This window comes from Camelina sativa, chromosome 11 (assembly GCF_030686135.1).
Source record: "Camelina sativa cultivar CO46 ecotype springtype chromosome 11, ASM3068613v1".
Lineage (NCBI taxonomy): Eukaryota > Viridiplantae > Streptophyta > Magnoliopsida > Brassicales > Brassicaceae > Camelina > Camelina sativa.
Window position 1 is genome coordinate 299656 of NC_141890.1, and position 24321 is coordinate 323976.

The 24321-nt window shown below is 36.0% G+C and overlaps 4 protein-coding genes, 1 long non-coding RNA gene and 1 pseudogene across 27 annotated transcripts; 3 read left to right on the forward strand and 3 right to left on the reverse strand.

The window, feature by feature from the left end:
• Positions 1 to 2865: 2865 nt before the first annotated feature.
• On the reverse strand, positions 2866 to 4070 carry LOC104720775 (BAG family molecular chaperone regulator 4 pseudogene; annotated as a pseudogene). Its single transcript, XR_015570717.1, has 3 exons — positions 3619 to 4070; positions 3393 to 3484; positions 2866 to 3299 (listed from the first exon to the last, which is right to left on the reverse strand). The product of XR_015570717.1 is annotated as a BAG family molecular chaperone regulator 4 pseudogene (transcript).
• Positions 4071 to 5088: 1018 nt separating this feature from the next.
• On the forward strand, positions 5089 to 6560 carry LOC104720774 (uncharacterized). Of its 3 annotated transcripts, none has more exons than XR_015570718.1 (4): positions 5089 to 5362; positions 5592 to 5679; positions 5775 to 5814; positions 5931 to 6560. It is a non-coding gene; the product is annotated as an uncharacterized LOC104720774 (long non-coding RNA). The 3 variants fall into 3 exon arrangements; XR_015570719.1 differs by having other exon boundaries at positions 5200 to 5362; positions 5772 to 5814; XR_015570720.1 differs by lacking the exons at positions 5592 to 5679; positions 5775 to 5814 and having other exon boundaries at positions 5204 to 5362.
• A 756-nt stretch (positions 6561 to 7316) lies between these two features.
• On the reverse strand, positions 7317 to 8844 carry LOC147933486 (uncharacterized). Its single transcript, XM_087471371.1, has 2 exons — positions 7470 to 8844; positions 7317 to 7389 (listed from the first exon to the last, which is right to left on the reverse strand). Exon 1 carries the CDS (start codon positions 8813 to 8815, stop codon positions 7472 to 7474), a length of 1344 nt encoding a protein of 447 aa, XP_087327497.1. The 5' UTR covers positions 8816 to 8844; the 3' UTR covers positions 7317 to 7389; positions 7470 to 7471.
• Positions 8845 to 9921: 1077 nt separating this feature from the next.
• Positions 9922 to 14692, forward strand: LOC104720776 (uncharacterized). 20 transcript variants are annotated; one of them, XM_087471384.1, is made up of 14 exons: positions 9934 to 10073; positions 10161 to 10319; positions 10578 to 10673; positions 10742 to 10898; positions 11494 to 11637; positions 11774 to 11917; positions 12009 to 12116; positions 12259 to 12547; positions 12643 to 12753; positions 12901 to 13064; positions 13161 to 13340; positions 13433 to 13615; positions 13806 to 13902; positions 14242 to 14692. In XM_087471384.1, the coding sequence occupies exons 5-8, from the start codon at positions 11503 to 11505 to the stop codon at positions 12265 to 12267; spliced, it is 396 nt and encodes a 131-aa protein (XP_087327510.1). In that variant the 5' UTR covers positions 9934 to 10073; positions 10161 to 10319; positions 10578 to 10673; positions 10742 to 10898; positions 11494 to 11502; the 3' UTR covers positions 12268 to 12547; positions 12643 to 12753; positions 12901 to 13064; positions 13161 to 13340; positions 13433 to 13615; positions 13806 to 13902; positions 14242 to 14692. The 20 variants fall into 20 exon arrangements, with proteins under 20 accessions (XP_087327511.1, XP_087327505.1, XP_087327500.1 ...); XM_087471381.1 differs by having other exon boundaries at positions 12347 to 12547; positions 12650 to 12753; XM_087471385.1 differs by having other exon boundaries at positions 9922 to 10073; positions 10754 to 10898; positions 13161 to 13615.
• A 3566-nt stretch (positions 14693 to 18258) lies between these two features.
• Positions 18259 to 19711, forward strand: LOC104720777 (transcription repressor MYB4). Its single transcript, XM_087471392.1, has 2 exons — positions 18259 to 18847; positions 18976 to 19711. Exons 1-2 carry the CDS (start codon positions 18585 to 18587, stop codon positions 19586 to 19588), a joined length of 876 nt encoding a protein of 291 aa, XP_087327518.1. The 5' UTR covers positions 18259 to 18584; the 3' UTR covers positions 19589 to 19711.
• A 1916-nt stretch (positions 19712 to 21627) lies between these two features.
• Positions 21628 to 24216, reverse strand: LOC104720778 (26S proteasome non-ATPase regulatory subunit 4 homolog). Its single transcript, XM_010438659.2, has 10 exons — positions 24045 to 24216; positions 23841 to 23954; positions 23636 to 23741; positions 23411 to 23525; positions 23097 to 23309; positions 22540 to 22822; positions 22321 to 22417; positions 22109 to 22206; positions 21949 to 22017; positions 21628 to 21860 (listed from the first exon to the last, which is right to left on the reverse strand). The coding sequence occupies exons 1-10, from the start codon at positions 24054 to 24056 to the stop codon at positions 21807 to 21809; spliced, it is 1161 nt and encodes a 386-aa protein (XP_010436961.1). The 5' UTR covers positions 24057 to 24216; the 3' UTR covers positions 21628 to 21806.
• Between the last annotated feature and the right edge of the window lie 105 nt (positions 24217 to 24321).

The following is a 24321-nucleotide window of genomic DNA, read 5'->3' on the forward strand; positions in this document are numbered from 1 at the left end:
TTCCGCTACGTGTTTTTTTTGGGTCTTCACTTCGCTCCATCCCTCCCTCATACGCTGCCGTTTCACATATGGCCCGCTCCAGCGAAGATCATAGCCCAGCCCATCATTCAAATGGGCTTATACATCTGTTATAGAGCTCTTTCTACAACCATTCATGGGTTTTCACTTTTCAAGCCCATTTAAACTTCACTTTCCTTCTCTATTTTGCAACTGCATTCACAATCAACTAAAATCTCTAACCCAAATCTTATTATATAAAGCTTGATGACAAAATTACTAATTAACAAGATCTTGACACATGTCAATTATATCATTCAGATGTTGACACATGTCAATTCTAAAATTAATAAAGTTTTAGAAAATAAAAATGTAAAAATTCAAAACCTACCATAAAAAAAAAAGATCATTATAAGGAAATTATATATATATATATATATCAAAAATTCAAAATTATAATATCGTTTCCTTCTTTTAATTTTAAGTTGTTAATTTTACAAGAAAAATAATTACTTTTATATAAGATAAAAAAAAATATGATTGTGAAAATTATACAACTAACTACTGTTTCTAGAAAAATGTAAATACTCACCTTTACATAAAGAAGAAGATTGTTGAAGTAAAAGATTTAAAATAAAAATAGATCGTCTCATATTTTTTTCACCAATCAAATAATTTATTTAAAACGACTGCTATTGTAAAATATAAGATAGGAGTATGTAAGATTAACGTATGCGTTTTTGTAACTATAAAAATGTTAAAGTGAAGAGACATATAATAGTTTATTTAATATGTTCATGAAGACAATTTGTTGGTAGTAGTAAAGAATAATGAGTATATTTTAACAGTAAAATATATTTTTGTGTACAAATACACTTCAAGTGGTAATGTAGATAGTAGATTTGTAAATAGATATACATTAGTGTATTGTAGCAAAAAAAAAACAACTATTTTCTATAACTAAAAGTTTATCTCTTTACTTTTATACATTGTGTTTACTTACGAAAAGAATTAAATAAATATATATTCTTTGTTAAATTTAATTTAATTTTAAGAAATTTGAATTCATCTACAACTATTTTAATAAATTTAATAAATTTGAATTCATCTACTTTTTTTTTCATGCAAACAATAAATTAAAGAAAATTCCTTGGTCAGTTGCCCAAGAACGGACAAGAGAACAGAGGGAAGGGGTTTACAAAAGAAACTTCAGAGATAAGAGAACGCGAAGAACGGACAAGACAATTCACCTTCGTATTTGACGCACGCGGGATCCAAGAGATGGAGAATAGTTGGAAGGACTCCAGCGAGTTGAACTCATCGAGCATGTTGGAGAAGGACGGCCAATCTTTAGGGGACTGAACCATAGTGAGTAACTCAGCATAATCAGTCTCGAAATGTTGACAAGCCATCCCTGCAGCACGTATCCGCTCCATGGCCCAGTACAACGCTTCTAACTCCGAATGCAGGGGGATGGGCTCCATCTTAGAGACTTGGCCCCCAACAACAAGGTTGGCTCCTCACCAGCATAACACCACCAGTCCAATCATGAATGCATATTGGTTGCTTTCCAAGAACCATCAATCTGATAAGGAGGTAAAGAAATTTGGACATCCGAAGATGGAGATGGAGCTGACATGACCGCCATAAAAGAGAGCGCCTCTTCTCGGACTAACTTATCGCCCAAAGCCTGAGAAATTATATCATTCACCTCGATCTCTAAACCTTGAAAAACTTTTTTATTTATGGTCTTCCAGATTGCCCATAAAATCCATGGTAATTGAAGAAGTTGATCAGGATCACCCTGTTGAGAGGCATCCCTCCATAAAACAAAATCCAAATTCGAGTACACCACCTCATATAGAAAACCCTCTGACGAGACATGAGTCGGAGATAAATCACAAACTTCACAAGAGCGAGGGCATTCAAAGAATACGTGATTAATAGTCTCAACCACAGAATCACACCTTTTACACCAAATATTGGACACTTCGGTGTATCTATTGACTTTTATAGATAGTTTTTTCTTACTAAAAATATTTATTTTAAATTATTTGTTAAATTTAGTTTTATTTTAAAAACTCTAAACCCGTACATCGGGCGGGTCCTAATCTAGTCATTTATAACGTACCAACTATGAAATATCTACTCTATGTATATAGTAAAACTAAACATTGTTATAATGTGAGATTGCGGGCTCCCAAAGCTTTCTCATCGTTGATTGATTCTTTCCGTTAATTTTTTTTTTAATTAAACTTTATATTAATAGTAATGGGTCTTCCCAAAAAAAATGGGCTTGGCCTTGAAAAATTACACGGTTTCAACAGTTACAAAAAAAGAGAAACGGAGGACATTGCCGTCGCCGGAAAAAAAAAAACTTCTCTTTTTCTGTTAATTTCATAGTTGCCACCTTTGTCACTTACTATAATAACTTCTCTTTTTCTACAATACTGGTTTTGTAACCAAATATTTCATTTACCAATTAACAGCCCAACGATTGTGTGATAAAAATCCTCAGCTGTGTACAAGAAAAAAAGAGTGTGTACGCATAATTAAATAACTTCACACTTATTTACACTTGGTCGATCTCTGGACCTCTCTATCACTATTATATCACACTCTATAATATATATACATGTTTTTTTTACAAGCTAAGACATATCTATACGTATTAAGTAGAGAGATATATGGTGTGGTGTGACCAATTTATGTATATAATTAATCATCCACCGTCACCAACCATCCACCTTATTTTCACGTCTCGTAATAGGGAAACTGATCATAATAGCTAGTATCTATCTTTTTTTGTTGGAATTGAAATCCCATTTGAAATAATTTATCACACAATTGTTATGCAAAACTTAAAACTTTTTCGTTGGTCGCCAATAAAATCTCTAAATATACCTCGACTTCGAGATCCATCAAGCTGATCTTAATTTAAGTACATCTTAACTCGTACGCCAAGTTAAAATTAAAAGAATAAGAGAAAAAGATGCAATTTACAGTTTTGTTTGCTTTCAAACCAAACAATAACCCATCAAAGACTCCAACAAATTTCTACTTGGAGAATGTGTGGACCTCTCAAAGCTAATATTGCAGCAGGATGCGAAGATGTCTTATACCACCAATAGTTGCAACCAGCATTACAGAGCTTATCTCTTCTTCCTGACGTCTCCGCAAAACATTGGCTGCCTTTGCAAGAATAGCATCAGCATGACAAATTAACTTCCCACTTTTGAACAGAACACCTTCTTGATGTATCCTTCAATCCAATAGTTTCCACCTTGAAATCACGTAGGTACCTTCGAAATTTCAAGAAAAGTTGTTACTAATTATGGTCCAATGACCATTGTGATAGATAATGACAGCTCTCATAACATATTTTTCTGCCTTACTCAGCTCCAAATGATGGACACATCTCCATAAAAGAGTCTCCATGCAGTTCAGAAAGCTTCTCTCTTGGTATCATCTTAGCAAGTTCTTCGATCTGCATTTTCCCAAAACCAAAACCAGACAAAGACCAGAGTTAGTACAATGGTGAAATAGACAATATGGAACCAGATGTAAGGAAAAGACATGGAATTCAAAAATCTTGATCAAACTGAGACCAGCTGAACGAGCCTCTGCCTTACGCTGTAACCTAGCATCTCCTTCTGCATTGATGCCATCCAATTTAAGAAACTGCCTCATGAGAAGTCATATCAAACTCCTTTACTGCAACTTTAGTCCCAATCCTTAGCTCATTTCTTCTCTCCTACAGTAACAACCAAAAAGACACAGCCATAAATTTCTCTCACCCTATCTGAAAGCTTATCGACCTCTTCTGTGACTGCGAGAATTGCAGCAATCGCCTTCTTCGTCTCTTCAGTTACCACAAGAGGTTGTTCAACTTGTTGTTGTTGTTGTTCCACTCTCTTGTTCTGATCCTCAACGAGGACAAGCTTAGAGGCATCCTTAACACCAGCAGCTTGCAATTGCTCAGGATCGTTCTCAACTCCCCTGAACAAGATCTTGACTTCACTAGCTTCCAATCTAGTTTTCTGAACAATAGCTTTCTTCACATCTCCTGTCTGTTATCTTAACTACACATAACACAACGAACTTCAACAAAAACTAGATTTAACAAGAAATTTTGTAATTAAACTAGATTTAACAATAGCTTTTGGTGATCAAAATTTACGAGCCATGTTCTCAAACAAATATTTACGAGCCATGTTCTCAAACAAAGACAATGGAGGCTACACAATGCTTCTCAAATGAAATCGGACAAAACAAGGGATCAAACTACAAAATCCAGTTTACAAGTAAACTCAGACCAAATTAGATAAGAGTGATATCAAAACAACAGATTCAAAATTCTGCTAAGTTTAATCAAAATGCTTCTTAACTTCAAATGGAAACAGATTCAGAATCCTATCAACAAGCTTATCAAGGATTATGATGTTTTAGCCTATCTATTGCATCTCTGAATTTGAGAGTTCTCAGTTTGGGATTTAGCCAATTGCGAAAAGAACAAACATGAAACACCTTCAAGCCACCATCACCAAACCCAATTCGAAAGTTCAAAACTTGATCACACAAACACCAATAAAAACATAGAATCATATGCATGACAATCCAATGTTTCCAAACAATTTACACCAAAAACAAAGAAAAGATTCGAATGAGGAAATCAAAAAGCCGAGAAGGGCAATCCCCGAATTTAATCTCCTCTGAGTTCAATCGAGAGAGAGAGAGAGGGAGAGGAAGAGAAAGAAAAAAATCAATCGACCATCAAAAATATCCTCCGACCCCAACATCTTCGCGACTTCGATCGAGAGAGAGAGAGAGAGGGAGAGGGAGAGGAAGAGGAAGAAAAAAATTCGATCGAACATCAAAAAAAAAAAAAATTCTTCCGTTAATCTGTTTGGCCAAGGAATACGTGACACGTATGGTCTCTTATTCCATAAACGAATATACTAAATAAGAGGCTCTCTTCTATTTTTTTTTATTTCTCTCATTTATTTTTTTGCTTTTTTTCAACAACAACCTCTCTTAAAACCCCCATTGGAGATAATCTTATATATAGACGGAAGTAAGAGCCTCTTTATCGGGATTTCTTAGTGTATATTCTTAGCTTTTATCTAATTAAAATTAAATCAAAAATAGGAATAATGCTAAGAAGAACTTCTTAATTAGGAGGTTTAAGAAACTGTAAGAGTTGTCGACGTGGTCGATAATTGTTGGTTGAGAAAAAAGAAAAAAAATTGTCGATTAGTTTTTTCTCTTCCTCCAATCCTCCTCTCTCTCTCCGAATATATTGCAAAACCAGAGAAGATTTCTCTCAAAAATCGATTGCAAGCAGGGGAGAGTGATTCAATTTCTGGTAACTAATCATCTCCACCGACAGCATACCTCAACGGCTGTTCTTTGATTTTCTTAATTAGGGTTCTTCGAAATCAGTTTATTTCAATATCCTAAGCATGATTTAGTTAATTTTAACGAAATTATCAGTAATTGAAGAAATTGTAGGCATAGCTTGTTTGTTTCCATTTAGAAAAAGAGAACTCAACAGGACTGTGTCACTTTTTTTTTTTTTTTTCTTTCTGTTTCAGGGTGAGTGGATTAATTTGTTGAATTCTGTTTAGTTAGTTTTGGATCAGTTCTTTAGATGGACGTTAAGTGTAGGGTCCTTGAATCTTGGTAAGTTATAATGTGTTAATTGATTCCTCTACTATTATTGAAGTTGTGGATTTGAGACTCATCTTTGGTTTTACTATATTGTTTTATGCAAGAAGCATGAAATCCTACCCAACACTACCGTTTTATACCTTAACGGTTTGATTACTCTTTCCTTGTCCCGAATATCTTTTTATACCTTAATCTTTTCTTTTGTGTTCTGTATTATTTCTGAAGCTTTCCATTTTCATTTTGGTGATTGGTTTCACTTTCAGGGACGTTTTATTTCAAGGTTTGAGCAACAAAGTTTTGAATGTGATGTCTTTGCAATTCCATAAGCGTGTTCTTTGAGGGACGTTTTCTTTCATTGTTGAAATGGTGTTTGTTTGATGTCTCTAATAGTGATAGACTGAGTTATGGATGTGTTTGGGCTGTGTAGATAACATGTGCAGGAGTACTTTAATGTTTTTGTATGTTCTGTTTTCTTGAATGAGTTTCAGTTTAAATGAGTTTCTGTGTTCTTAAATGATGAGGGTTGTGTGTGCTTCCAAGAGTGGTGTAGAGCATCTTATTGCAGAATGGTGGTCTGGAGTTTTACAAGACAGTAGACCTGCCGTTTCTGCATTTTTTGTTCAATTGGTGCTAGGGCAAGACAGTGGATCAAATGACAAGTTCTGCAACAACAATTTCCATCAAGTAAGCTTGGGGACGCTTCATATTGAGGGCGGGAGTATTGAGACTAATGGTGAGAGAAGGATCTGAAGATATGATGAAGATCCTGATCTAAACTTTCATTTTGTTCTGCATCTTCTTTTGTAATCAGAGAGCTCATGGTTTTTATTAAGAGAAATTGAGTTTTTGTAATCTTTTATTTAATCGTTTATGAAGGTTTGAAGTTTATGCAACTCTAAATTTTCTTTCAAATTTTGTGTTAAGAATCCATTTGGGATTCCACCATTGGAGGGGAGAAAAATTAAGAATTGACAATCTTTTTATCTCTAAAATTTTCCAAATGTATAGTTAAAATAATGGTAAAAGTTCAAAAAGGCCTCTTACCGATAAAGATGGTCTAACAACGATAAGATGGACCATACATTTTTCTTTTTCTTTAATTCATGCATGCCTCACATAAACTTGCTTACTCTTTCTAATTGTCAGTATGAAGCTAATCTTTTTAGATGATATAATTATCATCTTTTTCGGAAATGTGCCTTGGTAAGATTACTTATATTATATGCAATATCACATACATGTTATTTATCTCATTTTCACATACTCAAAGTACAAAACATGTGTTTGTTTTCGGGACTAAAAGGGCTATCTACAACAGAAACAAGCAGCACCATGAAATTTCTACACAAAATATATTCTCTCCAGGAAAATATAGAATATTCATTTCTAGAACACACATAGGGCCTGGTGATACTACTAACAGAGTTGTTTATCATCTTGATGATATTGATGCTGGTAACCATGCTTTGATATGGTCTTATGAACACCAGTAAAACTTTTACCTATGGTCGCTTCCTCTCTTCAGCGGATCACGCTTTTTCTGACTTTATCCTGCATAGTGCATTCATTACACTTCATAAGACTAGGGAATGTACATCACTTTCACATACTCAAAGCACAAAACATATGTATATGGTCAAAACTTTTACCATGCTTTTTTTTTTTTTTTTTGAACCATGAGTTCCTCTCTTCAGGTGTATCACGCTTTTTTCTGACCTTATCCTGCATCCATTACACATCACCACATAAGACGAATTCAATGAATACACAGCAATGCAGGATTATAAACACAAGTATTTTACCTTCATGCTTTCTTTTTTTTTGAACTATGAGTTATTGGCTTCCTCTCATCTGGAGCATTACGCTTGTTCTGACCTTGAAGCAACGATCCAGCATTCGTGGTGTACTTGACACCTCTGCCTCCTACCAGGTAATTTTTCAGACAACACAGAATTACCGTCACAATGACTAGTCCAAAGGTCCCCCACCCCTTCGTATGATTGTAGGATACACCAAAAGCAGCCGCTAAACAGCTGGAGGCAAAATCGTAGTCTTCATTGGCACGAAACAGTACCATAGCAAACAGGACATGCAGATAAAACCCAGTAACTATTATGACCGCCAATATTTTGTCTTCAGCTAGCAGATACTTGTCCAGATACGTGAAGAGACCTAGCGTAACAACTTGCCCAAAACTTTTCAGCAACATGTAGATGTTGAAATAAACTGGTTCTTTTTTCTCGTCTCCTGGATCGTTACGTTTCTGGTGACCATATATGGGGATGTAAACCGTCCAACATAGTAACACTAGCTTAAAGGGCACAGAGTAAGATGTAATATCCTCCGAGTCTTTGAATATAATAATCCCAAAAGTCCCATAGCTGGCGAGGAACGTGACCATTGCACAACCTACCAGCAAATTGTCCATGAGGTAGATACTTGTCCTGTAGTCACATAAAGTGTTTTCAAAGTTGTTTCCTGATGGCAGAAGGGTCTCGCTGGCCATTAACAAACGGGAAGCCTTAGAGGGACGACGCACTCGTAGCACTCGTAGCACTCCTGTACTCTTTCCTCCTATCATGTAGTTTTTAAATGAGCACAACAGTAAGGTGACAAGACCTAGAAATAGCTTCTCTGTGACAGTTTCAGAAGCTTCATAGCACATCCCAAACGAAGCGGCGAGAAACCCAAAACAAACATCAAAGTCTTCCCTCATTCTCAGAATCATCATCATGAAGACAAGATGGAGATAGAAGGCTACGCACATCAGTCTCGTCCATAGTAGGTTATTAGCATCTAGATAGTAATCTAGATACGTGAAGAAGCTCATAGTGAGGACTTGGGCACAGCTCTTCTTGATCTGGTAGATGTTGTGATTGTATGAAGCTCTCCGATAATCACTCTCAAACCTCGTTCTTCTCCTACAGTAGGCAAGTATAAAGCCGGACCAGCAGAAAGGGAATATGATGAGGCATGTCCAGAGCAGCGCGATTAAAATCTTAAACCTCGTTCCTGTCCTACAGTGGTCGTTAATCCCGGCTTGGTACAGAAGAACACCAAGACTACATACACTGGTGAAACAAGTCGCTATGGCCAGCAAGGCGAGCAGACTGTTGAGGCTATATATGTTGACTCTCCAAGTTTGCATTTTTTTGTCAAGTACTCTCAATTTACTTCGAAAACCTATATACATATGAGGTCATTGAATCAAAAAGTTGAACCAAATGCTAGTATCATTCTAATAATAACATAACATGAATCTGTGATCAATGAAAAAGAGAACCACAAAAGTCTAAGGATGAACTCTATGAGAGAATAACACATCAATCAGCACAGCTAATGCTCAATCCAGTTCAACCAAAAAAACTCAACAAAGCTAATGGTCAATTAAGCACATTATACGAATCAATGACAAAAAGACTTAGATGAAGATTTGTTTTTTTTGGGAATCGCCAACTATCGATACAAAAACAAGAATTAAAATTATTCGATTTTAAGGGATTAATAAATTACCCATATCGGTAAAGAAGACGAATTGATCTAGCCGTACCAAGAACTGGGAGATTTTTTGTTTTCTTTGCAATCGAGCTGACTGTGATGGAGTAAAATATCGAAGGTGAGGGTCGATGCAATGGAATAACGAAAAAAGTTCGAATTAAGGGATTGATGATTGATTACCCAGCTCGGTGGTGGAGAAGACGACGGATCGATTCAAGCCGTACCAAGAACTGCGAGATTTCTCTTTTTTTTGTGGCCTGTGAGAGTAAAACATAGAAGGTGAGGATCGATGACATGGAAGCACAAGAAGTATCCGAATTGAGGATCGATAGTATTACCAATCTTGGTGGAGAAGACGAAGTGAACATTCAAACTGGGACACTAATTTTGCAATCGCGACTGTGAAAGAGTAAAAAACAGAATCGGTTTAATGTGTAATCGATTAAAGCACAGGTTACACATGAAACAGAATCGTCGCCCATAAACACAGTTTACCTCACACACAGTCAGGAGGAAGAAGACGAAGTCATAGGTGATTTTGGCGCCAGAAAAAGTTTGTTAGAGTGGTGGTGGAGCCGGAGAAGAGAAGAATAAAGGGCGAGAGGCCTTTCTTAAATATAGGCCTTCACTGTTTTAAGTATATTCGACTATCCAAGAATCGCCCAATGGGCTTAAGGGCTTTTGTAGTGCTCGTATTTGCGGCCCAAAGTGATTAGTTATGTTTTTTTTTTTTTTCCGCTTACTTAAAAAAAAATTAAAATCTAAAATATATTTTTTTAGGGTTTAAAGCGCTCTGGAACTGGTCTTTCAATGGCGAACCCTAAATCCGTCGATCCGTCTCTCTGGTGGGATCCTTTTGACTCTCTTCTCACCGACCTTCTCTCTCTGATGACCTTTCTCAACCCATCGTAATCTCTCTCTTCCTCTTCGTATACTTTAATGCGATTTGGGTTTTGGTGTGTGATACAAATTTTGGTTTGTTATCTCAATTTCAGGTGAAGAAGTTGGAGGAAAACCACGTGTGATTCGTCGGAACTGTGTCGATGTTCAAGTCACCGAGTGAGAAATCAGAAGAAGCTTTGAATTCGTATGTAGTCAAGATTAAGGAGCACCAGTTGGTGAAAGATAAAGCGCTTCGAATCAGCTCTCATCTGGTTAGTTTTTTTTGTTCCCATTCTTAAATTTCAATTGAACACGTAAAGAAAACTATATTGGCTTTTTCATATCGGCCTCAAAGCCATAGATTTTTCAATTATACACATTCATATCATTTGTTTCATGTGTAAACTGTGCTTTAATTTCGAATTATTGCTACCTTGACTAAGGCTCAGGGGTATGAGTGAGTGATAATGATGATGTAAGTTGTGTGGGCAACAACACCTTTTTTCTAAAATTTCTGTAATCTTGGCCAGGATCTAGATGAAATCCAATCTTATATCCTCGTGGAAAGATCTATGGATCAGGATTATGGAACTACCGACTCCGTTGCTCAAGAATTCATTGACGTGGTTAGTAGCTTCCTTTCAAAATTCTTTGTGGTGATGTGGTTACATTATTTACGTTATATTCTTTGTAGTAAGTTCTATAGTGAAATGTTGTTATCCTCGTGGAAAGATCTTGCCTACTCTTTTGCTGTCCTTCTGTTCCAATGCTATTCTTGAAGATACTGCTTCAGTATTACGTAGAGCGCCAGTGCCTACTAAAGTGTACAAAGTGTATTCTCATACATTCCTGTAAGTTGTGATTGTGTTGTTCCCTATTTTTCCAGTCTCTCCTAGTTTCAAATGTCTTAACACATATGGGCATCTATAGTTGTGTATACAATTGCTATTAATAAAACAAAAGCTTATTTTCCGATCGTGGAGATACACTTGGTTATCCTTCTATATAGTATCTTGTCTTCGGTATTCCTTTTCTAGCAAATGCCTGTCATAATATTATCCATCACGTGCCGTGTCTTTCCATCCTATTGTTTCTAATGAGGCACTTTATTGAAAGTACTGTCTTAAAAGTTTTTATTTGGAGGAATACATCTTTATTTAAAGTACTGTTTTAAAGCTTTTATTTTGGAGGAATACTTCTTTGTATAAACAAGGCTTAGATAGACGAAGATGCACAATTTTCAAATTTTCTTCATCGTTTTGTGCATTATCTGGCTGCATTCTAGACTTTGCAAAATTGTGATTATCTAACTTCATTCTTACTCTTTCTGCGTAATCTACATGATTGTGGGCTCACAGTTGTTGGATATTTCTTGGTTCTCTGTGTATTTAGCCGCCTGTCACATTTATTCCATAATGTTATTTGTTTTTGTATCTTGCATTTCAGAAATTTACCATGCAACTTTTGGAAGGGAGACTAGAAAATGATGTAGTTTTTGGTCTAGTCGTTTTCTCGCTACAGTATATTCTTGCTAGTCATGAGTATTGGAAATACAATCATGGAAATATGCGTTGGAAAGTGACACTAAAGGTATGCCTTAATCATTAGCTATAGCTCACCCTCTGTATTTACCACCTAACGACAGTGTGGTTATAAGCTTATTGGAGTCAATAGATTTTCATAGTTTTTAATATATATTCTCTGTTTTTTCCGTCGGTGTATGCAGGTCCTTGAGTTGATGAAAACATGTCTCAGATTCAGTAAGTTGTCCACAAAGCTGAGGGATGTTCTCCTTGATATTTTGCTGCATGATGCCTCTGTTCACGGTGCACTGTTCCGGATCGTATGTACGACTACACAAACTTCAGAGGTTTGAATATGCTCTGGAATAGTCTTTCTTCTACTTTCCTAAGAGTCTGATGTGCTTGAATTGATTTGATGATATGTATCCATTGCGGCAGAACCTTTGTTCAAGCCGTTTTGTTGAACCCGCAGAGATTGAAGGATGGCAACTTGCTATAGTCTCCGTTTTGGATGTTTTGAACGCCACACTCTCCCAATTTTTTGAGGTAAAAGCGTCGAGTACATAAAAAGAATAGATAATAGCCATTGTTCAGATATTGAGTATTGCTTTGGCTAGCTATATTTTGGGATCTGTAACACTGTTTCTTTAACTTATATATGTGGGTGGTCATACTCAATTCCTTCCAGGCATTGTAGAATTTGATAGTTTGCGATAATTCTGCTCTCCCTGTATTTAACCAAGCCATGCTGTCATCTACAACAAAACCAATCTCAGTTGTTGCAGCTATTCCTGTATGGACTTCATCCAAATTCGTAGAAGTTGAGGCTTTGACCAATCACATGTCTGAAAACCAAGTATTTCCTTCAGACGATACAGGTTTCTGCTGCTAAAGTACTGTCAAAGTTATTTGCCTAAGCAGATTCATTACAACTCTATATAGTAAGCAATGCAGGCTTTGGTCTAGACAATAAACAGGTTAGAGTTATGTCTTTTTTATCTGTTATCCCTTTATGTTCATGTAGTATATTCTGCAGGCTTTGACTTTGGATGAATGATGGTTTTATATTTAGATTACAGTTTTAAGAAATTCAGTTACCGAGATCGTACTTGATCTATCGGGACAAAATGAAGATCTAGTCGTGTCCACCTTGAAACTACTATCTGTGGCGGCAAGATATCAGGTTGCTTTCCATTCTTTCTTTGATTTACTTGTCACAGGACTATTTAAATTGCTGTTTGTGCTACGCAATTGTGCTTCTTGAAATCATTTAGATTCTCCAGTTTCTCCATACTGAAAATTGTTTCATTTTAATATCCTTTATCTTCAGCCTGCTCTTTTAGTTGCCATATTTGATTCAAACGAAGACTCAGATGCTGGCAACATAAAACAGTTCGGCAAAGATGCCTCCTCATTTCCTGACTGGGCTTATAAATCTCGCTTATTGCACACTATCCTGCAATACGTAGAGAGAGCAACCGATTTTGTCGATAGGTACCTCGAAATACTTTTTAAATCATCTATTAATCAATCTGAATTTCTATATGATATTAGCCGGCAATATTTACGTTATGGTTTAACTTTCTCCAGATACACAAAAATATTACTTGATATCCTGAAAACCCTTTGGCAAGGGGCTGGCCAATACGCGAATATGCTGGAACACGAATATGCTGGAACAGTTTAAGGCATCAAAATAGTTGTGGCAGCAATTTTCCAACATTATATCACAGGCGTCTAAGCTAAAAGATTCGATGGTTGGAAGTTTAGGCAAGAAAGAAATTTCTAAATTGTTTTTGAAATATCAGTGTCAGTCTTCTGTTTTGGAAATTAAGGCTTGCAACATGTTTTTGTACAAGAAGTTGCTGTTTGCGGAGTCACTGACGAATCCATGTGTGGAGCCGAAAGAGAAGGTATATAATGCAGTATCTCCACCCAAAATAACTTGGACAGCTGATTCAGATCCCAAAGATATCTTTTCAAAATGCCTTATCCGGTCAGTTTCTTCTTTAGATGCCGAAAGTGAAATAAACTTCCAAGCGAAGGTACGTATTCCGTTGACCTGGTCGTCTAATTTAGCTTTGTTTATTGAAATTTATAACGCACATTTGTTTTACTTAGAAAGTATAAGCAGTAGAGTTTCACTACCAGTTTACACCTTTTGCTTAGGGGCCTCCATCTTTCGGATAATTGTAATTTGAAAATTTAAATGTCGCTCATTTTTTGCATTAATAGGTTGCTTATTGTACATGTGATTGTGAAACTGGAAGCATCTGGCGCTGGAGCATTGTCTATGGTTTTAGTTGGGAAGATCAAACTCATATCAGAAATTGTATGTTCCTTCCTTTCTTCTGGCTCGATCTATTTCTTTGGTCATTTCAACGCCCTTTTCAAAGCCTTGTCATATCTGATTTTGATGCCTGTTTACCAATATGGTGACAGCTTTGTGCTCCACCGGCCTTTTCTGAGTTGTTCAATATTCAAAACTTGGTTATAGATAAGACCTTTGTTCCTTATGTTTTTGCTTTTCCAGCATGCCTTTGCTTATTTTTAAATTCAGTAACGCATTTAGTTTTTTTTAATCTACAATTGACAATGCTTTTCCTTTTATCGTTGATTATTCGTTCTCATGTCACATTTTACTTATAATCCATATGGGTTTTATTGCTAGTGGAGAAAAGGAGTTGATGCCTATGATTTTCAGCGATCTATACTGTCATCTACAAGGAAAACTTGAGAGTCGTAACATCCCAACTGGTCCATTCAAAGAGCTTTTCCAGTTTCTGTTTGGGAGATATATAAACAGAAAACTAATGAGGACCTAAGTATGGCTTTGGGGCACTGTTTGTTCGACACTCAGCAAATAAGGGCTGAATTAGGTATTGATATTTGGGATATCTCTGAGTGGAAGTCATCTAAAACAACAACAGAGGAAATGTTGAGCTACATGCAGAGAGAAAACTCCATGGTTTTACTCTCAACTTCGCAGCTCTCTGTTTTGCATGCATTGATTTCCGTCTTGATACTTCACGCGGATAATGTAAGTTTCTTTTTTCAAATTAGTTTTTCTGAGACTTATCCAGTCATAATACATTTATGGGCTAGATTTTTCTTAGTTTCTACCATTGACTGTTATAACTGATAGCTAACTCAAACGTTGCATGTCCCTCTTTTGGGATCTTAATTTATGAATTTGATACATCTAAATGCTGCCCCTTATGTGCAGTCTCTTGAAGAAACTGCAGCTGTTGAAAGGAAAATGCCTTCTCGAGTCACTCTTTCAAGCATTGATGGAGTGTCTCAAAAATTCTACACCACAGTTGATTCACTTGCCTCTCTCTTGGGATGCGCCAAACAATTTTGTGATAAAAATCTTAATTTACGTACATCTTAACTAGTAGAGTTAATTATGGGATAAGCATTTTTTTGGATGGGTATTGTTTAATAGGGACTTTCTGTCCGTGATTATAGATTTAGGCTTTTTTTTACTACTAAATGACGAAACTATCCTGCTCACAAATGACACCAACTCTCTCTCTCCTGCTGTTCTCTCTCGCCTCTCCCACAATCGGATAAAAATTTCAGCTCTTAAACTACTTTCAAAGAAGATAATCATTTGGATCTTTGTCCACGCCGGAAAAATCTTCAGAGAATATAGCTTATCCCCATCTTCTATTCTCTCTCTCGCCTCTACTGCAATTGTTTTTTTTTTCTTGGTCTCTACAATGAATGATGGAAATTGGTTGATGAGGAATCTAATCTATGATGGTGATGATGATAGTCGATGTTGGCAATGGCAAGGTGTCGATGTTGGCAAGGAGTCGATGATGGAGTCGCTGTTATCAATCATAAATATGTAATTTTGAAATTTATATTAGATCTGAAAATGTATTGGAAGTTTTGATTCACTTTGTAAACAATCACATAAAAAATTGAGTTTGTTGTTATAGTTTCATAAAAAAAGTTCTTAATTGATTTGATCATTGCCTAAAATTAGAGCCCTTGGATTCACAATACATTATCCCCTTAGGGTTTAGATTTCTTTATTCAAAACACAATCAATTGAACCCCTTGGATTTATTGGAGGAGATAGTGTTTTCGACGGAGATGTATTATGAATCAGGGGTGAAGAAGATGGTGGTGATGGATTTGACAGAGATCGGTGTTATTGAAGCGAATCGATTAAAAGCAAACAGAGAACGATGAAAATTGTTGCAGACTGCAGAGCACGGAGAATATGATGCAGAGCAAAATTAAGGGTAGAACAGTCATTTTGCGTAATAGAAAAGCCTAAATCCGCAAGTACGGACAGAAAGGCTCTATATCAAAAATTTTTACGGCACAAAGCCCATTTGAACAATAGCCCCTAACTAGTATGCCAAGTTAAAATTAAATATCAGAAAAAAAAAAAAAAAAAAAAAGTGGAAGTAATCCCACGTCCCCAACCGCATACGGACCTTGTTAGTTAAGAAAATACTTCAAGAAAATGACAAAATTAATAATCACTACACTATAGTATTATTATCCTTATAGCGCTTCTATTATATTTGACACACACACAAAAAACAAATTGTTATATCATCGCCACATCGCTATTTCTTCCACGTCATTTACAATACCATTAGTGTTAAACTCATATGTTTATTAGTCTAAGATAAGTAAGAAAGAAAAACAACAGATAGAATCATTCACCATAACAACTATTCCCATGAGGTTTGATAAATAACGCTTCGCATATATTAATAGTGTTTATGCGCTCGATCTTTCGTAAAACAAAACTACGAATTAGTCTTTTAACTTAGTTGAAAGATTTTTTTTTTTTTAAAGAGAGAGAGTTAGAATTCAATTAATCAAGGTATATATATAATGAATGTGATGAAAAAGTGATATGTGGTTTTATTTTAATTCATATGTAAATGAATTTAACTTTTGTTGCTGATTTGAAGAATCTTGGCCTGTAGCTGAGAGAACCTAACCCTTCTAGAAGAGAGCCATCCATCATCATGCATGAGGTGGTGAGTGATTGATTGTATACCAATAGATGATTATTAAACAAATTGAAATTCAACTACTCTCTCTTTCTCTCTTTTTCGTTTTTTTCCATCTTTTTCAATTAAACCATTTATTTATTTTCGTTTCTACTCACATTTTTTTCCACCTAACTTACCAAATTTCACAATATAGTTCCAACTTTTTTCTTTAACATACTGGTAACCATATTATATATACATGAACAGTAGATACTCTAATTTATTTATTCTCTCATGATAATGTTATTTGTGTTCCGTTGTTCAAATTCTTTTCTGGCATACGAAATTACAACAACAGGAACAGGTATGATTATTATAGTGCTATCGATCGTATTCTAAAAATATACTATACAAAACTAATAGATCCGATCTAGCTGTCCAGATAAAAAAGTGTTAACATTGTCCCAAAAAAATATCTGTTAAGTCTTGGTTTTTCAAGTCTCTAATACTAATAAGAAGTTGGTTAGAGAAAACCAGAAATATTAATTCAAGGTTCTAGAAGGCTAGCTCATTCTTTTATTCAGATTCTCATATTTTTATATAAATATATATGTATTTGTCTTGGTGGTTCTTGTTGTATTGTTTTATACTGAAAATATTAAAGAAATATGAGCATCATCACACACACATATTTTAAACATGAAGTGCTAGTCATCTGATAGAAATTAGTTGAAAATCATGTATATAAGTTACCATGTCCACACATATAATTAGTTATTTGATAATGCTTTGTTTAATTAGCGAGTGATTGTGTGTATTAGGGTTTAGATCTAGATATATTTATTATTGATTAGGAAAAAGAAAAATCAATAATTAAATCCAGTGCAGTCTATATATTAGAGAAAAGACTGTTGACTAGTACAAAACCTTACTATAGTTGACCTGCACTTGTCCAAAAACACTCATTAACTTTACCACCTACCTCCACAACTTAAATTTATCCCTCTTCTTCATTATTGCTGCTACCAAATTATTTTTAAGTATCACCTTTCTTTAGTTAGACCAAATTTTTGTTTGTGACCAATATATATCTGGCGGTAAAAGCCATTGACAAACTTTAGGTTATACTGAATTTCAGGTTTTCTACATATGCTGTAATTTTTATTTTCTTTTCTTTTCTTTCCTACTAGTCTTATTGCAAACGTCATTGCGAGTACCTACGAGTTGCAAAAAACAAATATTTACTAGTTGTACTAATTAAATGGGTTGAAGTTAAAGATCCATTTGTCTCTCAATAAATATAAACACCGTGAATTGACATATATATATTTATATCTTCAAAATTTGCTTATCTATACTATACTTTGTACACATTAAAAGAAATTCGCATAATGTAAAAAAGGAAGAGATCAACACAAAGTCGCTAGATAATTTATTATTATGTAATTATATACTGTAGCGATTACTGTACGTCTGTAAATAAGCACATGAAATTTCTTTAATAAACATTTCTAAAATATTAAATTGTTGTCATGATTTGTTTAAAATGTCATAGCTTTCTCAAAAGACCATGATGCCATATATGTCAAGCTTCTCACTTATTGTACCAAAACGAAAGGCCACCATACACTACTCATTCAAATCCATCCCACCAACTCACATCTAGAAGCAATTACAAGTTCAGCTCTCTTTCTCTCTCCTCCCCTATCATCTAGAAGCAATATATATATATATATATATATGTATATCCTTGTCTAGCTTTAAGTCAAAACCCTATATAAACTATACACCAAAGCTTTGAACCTTCAACCAAACCCCAAAATCCAAGTGCCCCACCAAATGCTTCAATCCTCTTCCACTAGACAAAAAAAAAACAACTTAATCCCTTTATACCCTTTTAGCTAGCCAAAACCCTCATCAATAAAAGACAATCCCCAATATATATAAAATAACAAGAAGAATTTGATCATATTGTCTATATATAAGATTTTGTATCAATACATCAAGAAATAAGATCTCTAGAAAAAAAAAGAAAAAAAAAAGTATGGGAAGGTCACCATGTTGTGAGAAAGCTCACACAAACAAAGGAGCATGGACGAAAGAAGAGGACGAGAGGCTCGTAGCTTACATTAAAGCTCATGGCGAAGGCTGCTGGAGATCTCTTCCCAAAGCCGCTGGACTTCTTCGGTGTGGTAAAAGCTGCCGTCTCCGGTGGATCAACTATCTCCGGCCTGACCTTAAGCGTGGAAACTTCACCGAGGAAGAGGACGAACTCATCATCAAGCTCCATAGCCTTCTTGGCAACAAGTGAGTATACACCTTTATTAATTATAAGTCTCTATATATGGACTTAATTAATTAACTATAGTATATGGTACGTTTAATCAATTTCCAAAGTCTAAAGGATAGGATATTATTTAATTGTTGATATATAGATGGTCGCTTATTGCCGGGAGATTACCAGGAAGAACAGATAACGAGATTAAGAACTACTGGAACACACATATAAGAAGAAAGCTTATAAACAGAGGGATTGATCCAACGACTCATAGACCAATCCAAGAATCATCAGCTTCTCAAGATTCTAAACCTACACAAGTAGAACCAGTTACGAGTAACACCATTAATATCTCCTTCGCTTCTGCTCCAAAGGTCGAAACGTTCCAAGAAACTGTAAGTTTTCCGGGGAAGTCAGAGAAAATCTCAATGCTTACGTTCAAAGAGGAGAAAAACGAGTGCCAAGTTGAAGAAAAGTTCCCAGATTTGAATCTTGAGCTCAGAATCAGTCTTCCTGATGATGTTGATCGCCGTCAAGGCTTAGTGGGACGCGGGAAGTCAACAACGCCACGTTGTTTCAAGTGCAGCTTAGGGATGGTAAACGGCATGGAGTGCAGATGCGGAAGAATGAGATGCGATGTAGTTGGAGGTAGCAGCGGGAGTATCATCAAGGGTAATGACATCATGAGCAATGGATTCGATTTTTTAGGGTTGGCGAAGAAAGAGACGACCACTTCTCTTTTGGGTTTTCGAAGCTTGGAGATGAAATAATTTCATATTTTTTTAGGCGTAACTGTACAAAACTTTTGCCTAGAGAAGGTAAATCTTCACTTTGTATGTGAACAAAAAACTTCACTGTTGAATTTAATATATAGAATATATTTTTCTTACAAATTATGAAACTTCATTACAAAAGATAATTTTTATATAGACAGATCGATCCGTGATGAATTTTCCATAGAGAAATAGAGAAGAGTTAAAATTTAATAATTTGAAATGTTAAACCGATCGATATAGAGATTGATCTCTATTTAATAAGAATATTTCGAAACCGTGGCCTAATGATAAAATTTTATACGACTGAGATTAGTCAATGCATGAGGTAAGAGGTTTGTTGCCTGAAAAACTCATTATCCAATGTTGGAGATAAGCCATATAAGGAGAAAAGGTTATAAGTATGGCAAGATGCTTCATCACATAATACTTAGATTATAAGGAGATGATATCTTGTTATAATCTCTAAAATTAAAAGATCTAGGAAGAACGTGGAAATCAAATGTTTAATGACAAGTGTGGAAAGTGAGGTTTGTAATTAATTTGGCACAAGTAGATAAGTTGTAAAAGAGAGAAGGTAGGGGGAAACTTAATGTTAGATATATATAAGAGGAAAGAAAAAACTAAAAACCATAAATGAAGGAAGCAACAACCAATGGACCCTTTCTTCTACCAAACTCAATTTATTTCTCACTAACCATCTCCCTACCAACCTATATACCAACCTTTTCTCATCTTTTGTCCACTTGCGATCCCACATATGCATACATGAATGCATCTCAAATACACACATGCGTAACAAGCATACATATGTATACACACACATGCATGCATATCAATATGTACAAAGATAGTTTCATTGAATGTAGCCACATGCTTGAAATTAGAAAGAGGGACTCGTAACGTAAAACATTAATGTTCTATCGTAAGATGTTTGGTAAAATCGGTGTTAAACATGCATGTTTGTTTATCTCCTCAACTCAACGCTACCAAACCCTGTTTAATACGTACGTTCTCATCTCAAATCCCAAAATGATTTTTTTTCCTTGATAATACAAATATAATCCAATATAGTTTCGAGTATCAGGATTTACAGTTTTTACCGTGGCAGTGTTATATTTTTGAAAGTTAAAAGAGAGATTAAAAATTACATAGGATATTTGGAGATGAAAGAGATGGGAGAGGGAGGAAGAGAGTGGTGAGAACTGAAGATAAGGAAAAAGGGGAAAAGGACAAAAGGTGACCACACAAGTGAACAAGACAGACGCACCTGCCTCTTCTTCTGCTTTTTTTTTTTTTCTTTCAAAATATATAATATATAGTATAAATTATTAAAAAAACGACTTTTTCAAAGGTGTTAGGTAGATGCAATAGAAGCTTCTACTAAATTTTCCTCTTTTCTTAATGTTATAGTTGTGAGTCTTGTGACTCTCTCTTTTTTTTTGGGTTTTGTCTTTCCCTATCTTGCTCTAAAAGGGAATAAATAAATTTCGTCACCAAGTTTTCCCCAAAAAAAGTCTTTAACGGTCGCAATTGCCTACTTGAAAGTTCCATTCCATTTTCTATTGAAATAAATTTAGCACTTCCACTTGCGTAGTTTATATATATATATATATATATGTTAATTATCAAATTTACAGTTTGCAATTGCCATACTTGATATATGCGAAGTTGCGAATGTTTAATAGCCGAGAGTACACACATAACCGAACAACTGTATTCAAACACAAACTAGTTTCTACTTTTTGATAATGACAAGAGAATCTTTAATCTATATAGGCTGTGTCACTGGAATAAATAATGGAAGAGTAGATTTACGAGTAAATTGTACTTCTTTTTTTTCGAGAAGGAAGTGTTTATGCTTGTTTCCCATTTTCATTCCATCTAAAGAGCCTGTTGTAAGCCCATACATACGTCCTTCTGATTAAAATTCCCATTACGAATTTACTGCTCACTTTCTAACTCCAATCGGAACTGATGGGCTTACTTTCTAAGAGAGCCCATTGACCCAAAGCCCAATTAGACTTGGACGAAAGTAGACAATAACAACAACATCATAGAGAAAGCGAGAGATCATAAACAAAGGTCACAAGGCAGAGAGATTAATTTAAAAACCCAGTTCCCAATCTTCTATCAAACCAAAGAAACAAGAGGAATTGTTTTCTTTTATAGAGAGAGAGAGCCATGCATGAAACGTCTTCAGCTCCTTCCTTCCTTACTTCTTCTTCTCATCCTCACCTTTGCTAGTACTCTCTTCCGCCTCATTCCGCTGCCATTTCAACCAAAATTTAATTTTCAATATCAGAACCTTCTTTACCAAATTAAGAAAAGAAAAATCAACAACAACAAAGCCGCACCTTTGATTCATCTGGCAGAGACGCTAGCAGCGCTTGCACCGCTGGATCATTTGGATCCACTCCTGGAAGCTGTGCGTGTTCACAAACAGTTAGGACTATACTAATTTCTCTTTCAAAATCCAAACTATTACGATGACTGATTAGTTCAAGTAAAGCTTACCGATGAGAGCACAGACGATATGAAGGCTTGATCTCCCAAGAGGCTACCAGGACCTGTAGCTTCACTTGACTCTTCCCCACTCATCGACATTTGCAGAGCTGCACATGGATCAAGACAAAATATAAGGCTCTTTCATCACATCACCCATAGGAAGGTATCCGTTTTATCTTCTAATTGCCATGATTATACTTATACCACACAGCTATACTTACCTAAAGCCAAATCCTGGTCCTCATCAGCCGCTTCTGACATGTTAACATCACCTACAGACATAGCAATTGCCTGATTTAGCAGCGCACTGTCCTCATCCTGCGACAAAAACTTTGATAGTTAAAAGGCTGTATGATAAACACTCTCTCCACCTGTGGCTATGTAAGAATGCTACACACACTATAGAAACATAAAAGCGCACAAAAAGAGTAACAACTAACCATTGGTTCAGCGTTCTTCTCAGTGGTCCTGGCAACTGTCTCCTGTGAGGCAGAGGCAGAGGCTGTGTCCCCATCTTTGTCCTTCTGACCTGCCTCATCGGCTGCCTTCTTAGCAGCAGCCTCCTGTCTTGCTCTCTCTTCCTCCATGGAGACCCGAAGGGCAAGAGCAAGCTCTGGATCGATATTTGGGTCCACACCAAAGTCAAAGTCCCCACCTGCTGCAGCTGCAGCAGCCGCAGAAACATACCCACTTGCACCCTCATCACCCGTGAATACAGGGGTGCTGAAGAAAGAAAATTAAATAGTCAACACACCGAGAAGAAAATTAACAGTCACAGACGCCACGGTAATAACTCCGGTCTAAATAATCTAACCAGTTACCAGATAAAGTCAATGTTCTTAATTGATAGATCTAACAGCCAAATTTTGCAGTATAGATAAAAGGCCAGACATCAGAGTTCAAAACACACCAAACCACATGCAATGGCAACCTAGACTGTTCCATCACTTAACAGTGTACATAAACTAGAAAAGTAGAGTTGAAAAGAGGATGGTACCTGAGGAGCACATCAGAGAGAGCATTAGCTCCAGATGGAACATGAACAATGTGGCTACCATCATTATTATTGACAGCGGAAAGGAGGGCCTCGAGCTTCTGAGGCTTTTCCTCATCGTCATCTTCCCCAAAATTGACAATGTCAAGAGAGACACTATTCTTCTTGAGCCTTTTGCCAACTATTTCGAGGGCCTTCTTTTCATACTTGATAGGGCTAAAAAGCAGAAAAGTACAACACAAAAACAACATCAGATAAACTAATACAAAACCTAGTCAGTGAGCGGGCAGTGCATACAAGAAAGAAAGTGAGAGTACCTTCCAGCAAAAACAATAATCCGTTGGCGTTGATTCTTGTTTTGGCGATGCTTAAGAGCAAGCTGAGCAATCTGGATAGCCGCAGTTAAGTTGATCTCACCTCCAACATCAAGGCCTGAAAAAAGATGGAGCAAGTAGGATTAAACTCAATGATTCCTATAATAAAAAGAGACACAGATGACAAATTGATTAATGTTCTAAGAAGAAGATTACAAAAAGACATACCGTGCATACAGGCCAAGATTTTGCCAAGATCAGAGGTAGGAGTAGTCAAAACTCGCACTCCTTTGCCAGCCATAGTCAAAATCCCCACCGTATTCTCCGGATTTGACTGCAAAATCGAAAAATCCCTTAAATCAAAATCTCAGAGGCAAACCCAAAAACCCTAAAAATCGAATCCAAAAGTGAGATGCGTTAAGTTAAGACAAACCTGGGTTTTAGCCCCGCAAAGAAGATTAACAGCTTCCGTCTGAGCCTGTAACCTACACGGAGAGTAATCTCCGTTTCGCATCCACTCCGAGTTGTCGATGCATATCATAGTCGCCTACACAACAAGATCAAAATTAAGCAAACCAACATTAAGATCAAACGAAGAAATCGAAGGGAGATAACAAAAGGAATTCGAAATAATCACCTCGAGAACCATTGTGTCGTCGTCGTCGTCGTCCAAAGAGCTTCACAAAATTTGTCGTAGAGAGAAAGTCAGGAAGGAAGGAACCTTTAGTCTAAGATTTAGATTTTTGGGTATCTCTTTTGTTGTTGTGAGTTTCTCTTTAAATACAGCCCTTGTATTTCTTTCTCTCTCCTTTCACACCCCCAACAATTTTCCTTTTATTTAATTTTCACCACATTACTTACATTGGCTCTTTTTGATAAATTAGCAATACAAGTTGACATTTTCTAAATAAGTA

What these genes read in the sequence shown, in the direction of transcription:
- LOC147933486 (XM_087471371.1), bottom strand. Translation starts at nt 8,815, where the DNA reads ATGCAAACTTGGAGAGTCAACATATATAGCCTCAACAGTCTGCTCGCC.
- LOC104720776 (XM_010438656.2), top strand. Translation starts at nt 10,209, where the DNA reads ATGTTCAAGTCACCGAGTGAGAAATCAGAAGAAGCTTTGAATTCGTAT. An exon ending in CGACTACACAAACTTCAGAG is followed by an intron (nt 11,918 to 12,008) that starts GTTTGAATATGC and finishes CCATTGCGGCAG; the next exon opens with AACCTTTGTTCAAGCCGTTT. An exon ending in CACTCTCCCAATTTTTTGAG is followed by an intron (nt 12,117 to 12,346) that starts GTAAAAGCGTCG and finishes AACCAATCTCAG; the next exon opens with TTGTTGCAGCTATTCCTGTA.
- LOC104720777 (XM_087471392.1), top strand. Translation starts at nt 18,585, where the DNA reads ATGGGAAGGTCACCATGTTGTGAGAAAGCTCACACAAACAAAGGAGCA. An exon ending in CATAGCCTTCTTGGCAACAA is followed by an intron (nt 18,848 to 18,975) that starts GTGAGTATACAC and finishes GTTGATATATAG; the next exon opens with ATGGTCGCTTATTGCCGGGA.
- LOC104720778 (XM_010438659.2), bottom strand. An exon ending in AGAAGAACGCTGAACCAATG is followed by an intron (nt 22,418 to 22,539) that starts GTTAGTTGTTAC and finishes TTTTTGTCGCAG; the next exon opens with GATGAGGACAGTGCGCTGCT. An exon ending in CTCTGCCAGATGAATCAAAG is followed by an intron (nt 21,861 to 21,948) that starts GTGCGGCTTTGT and finishes TTGAAATGGCAG; the next exon opens with CGGAATGAGGCGGAAGAGAG.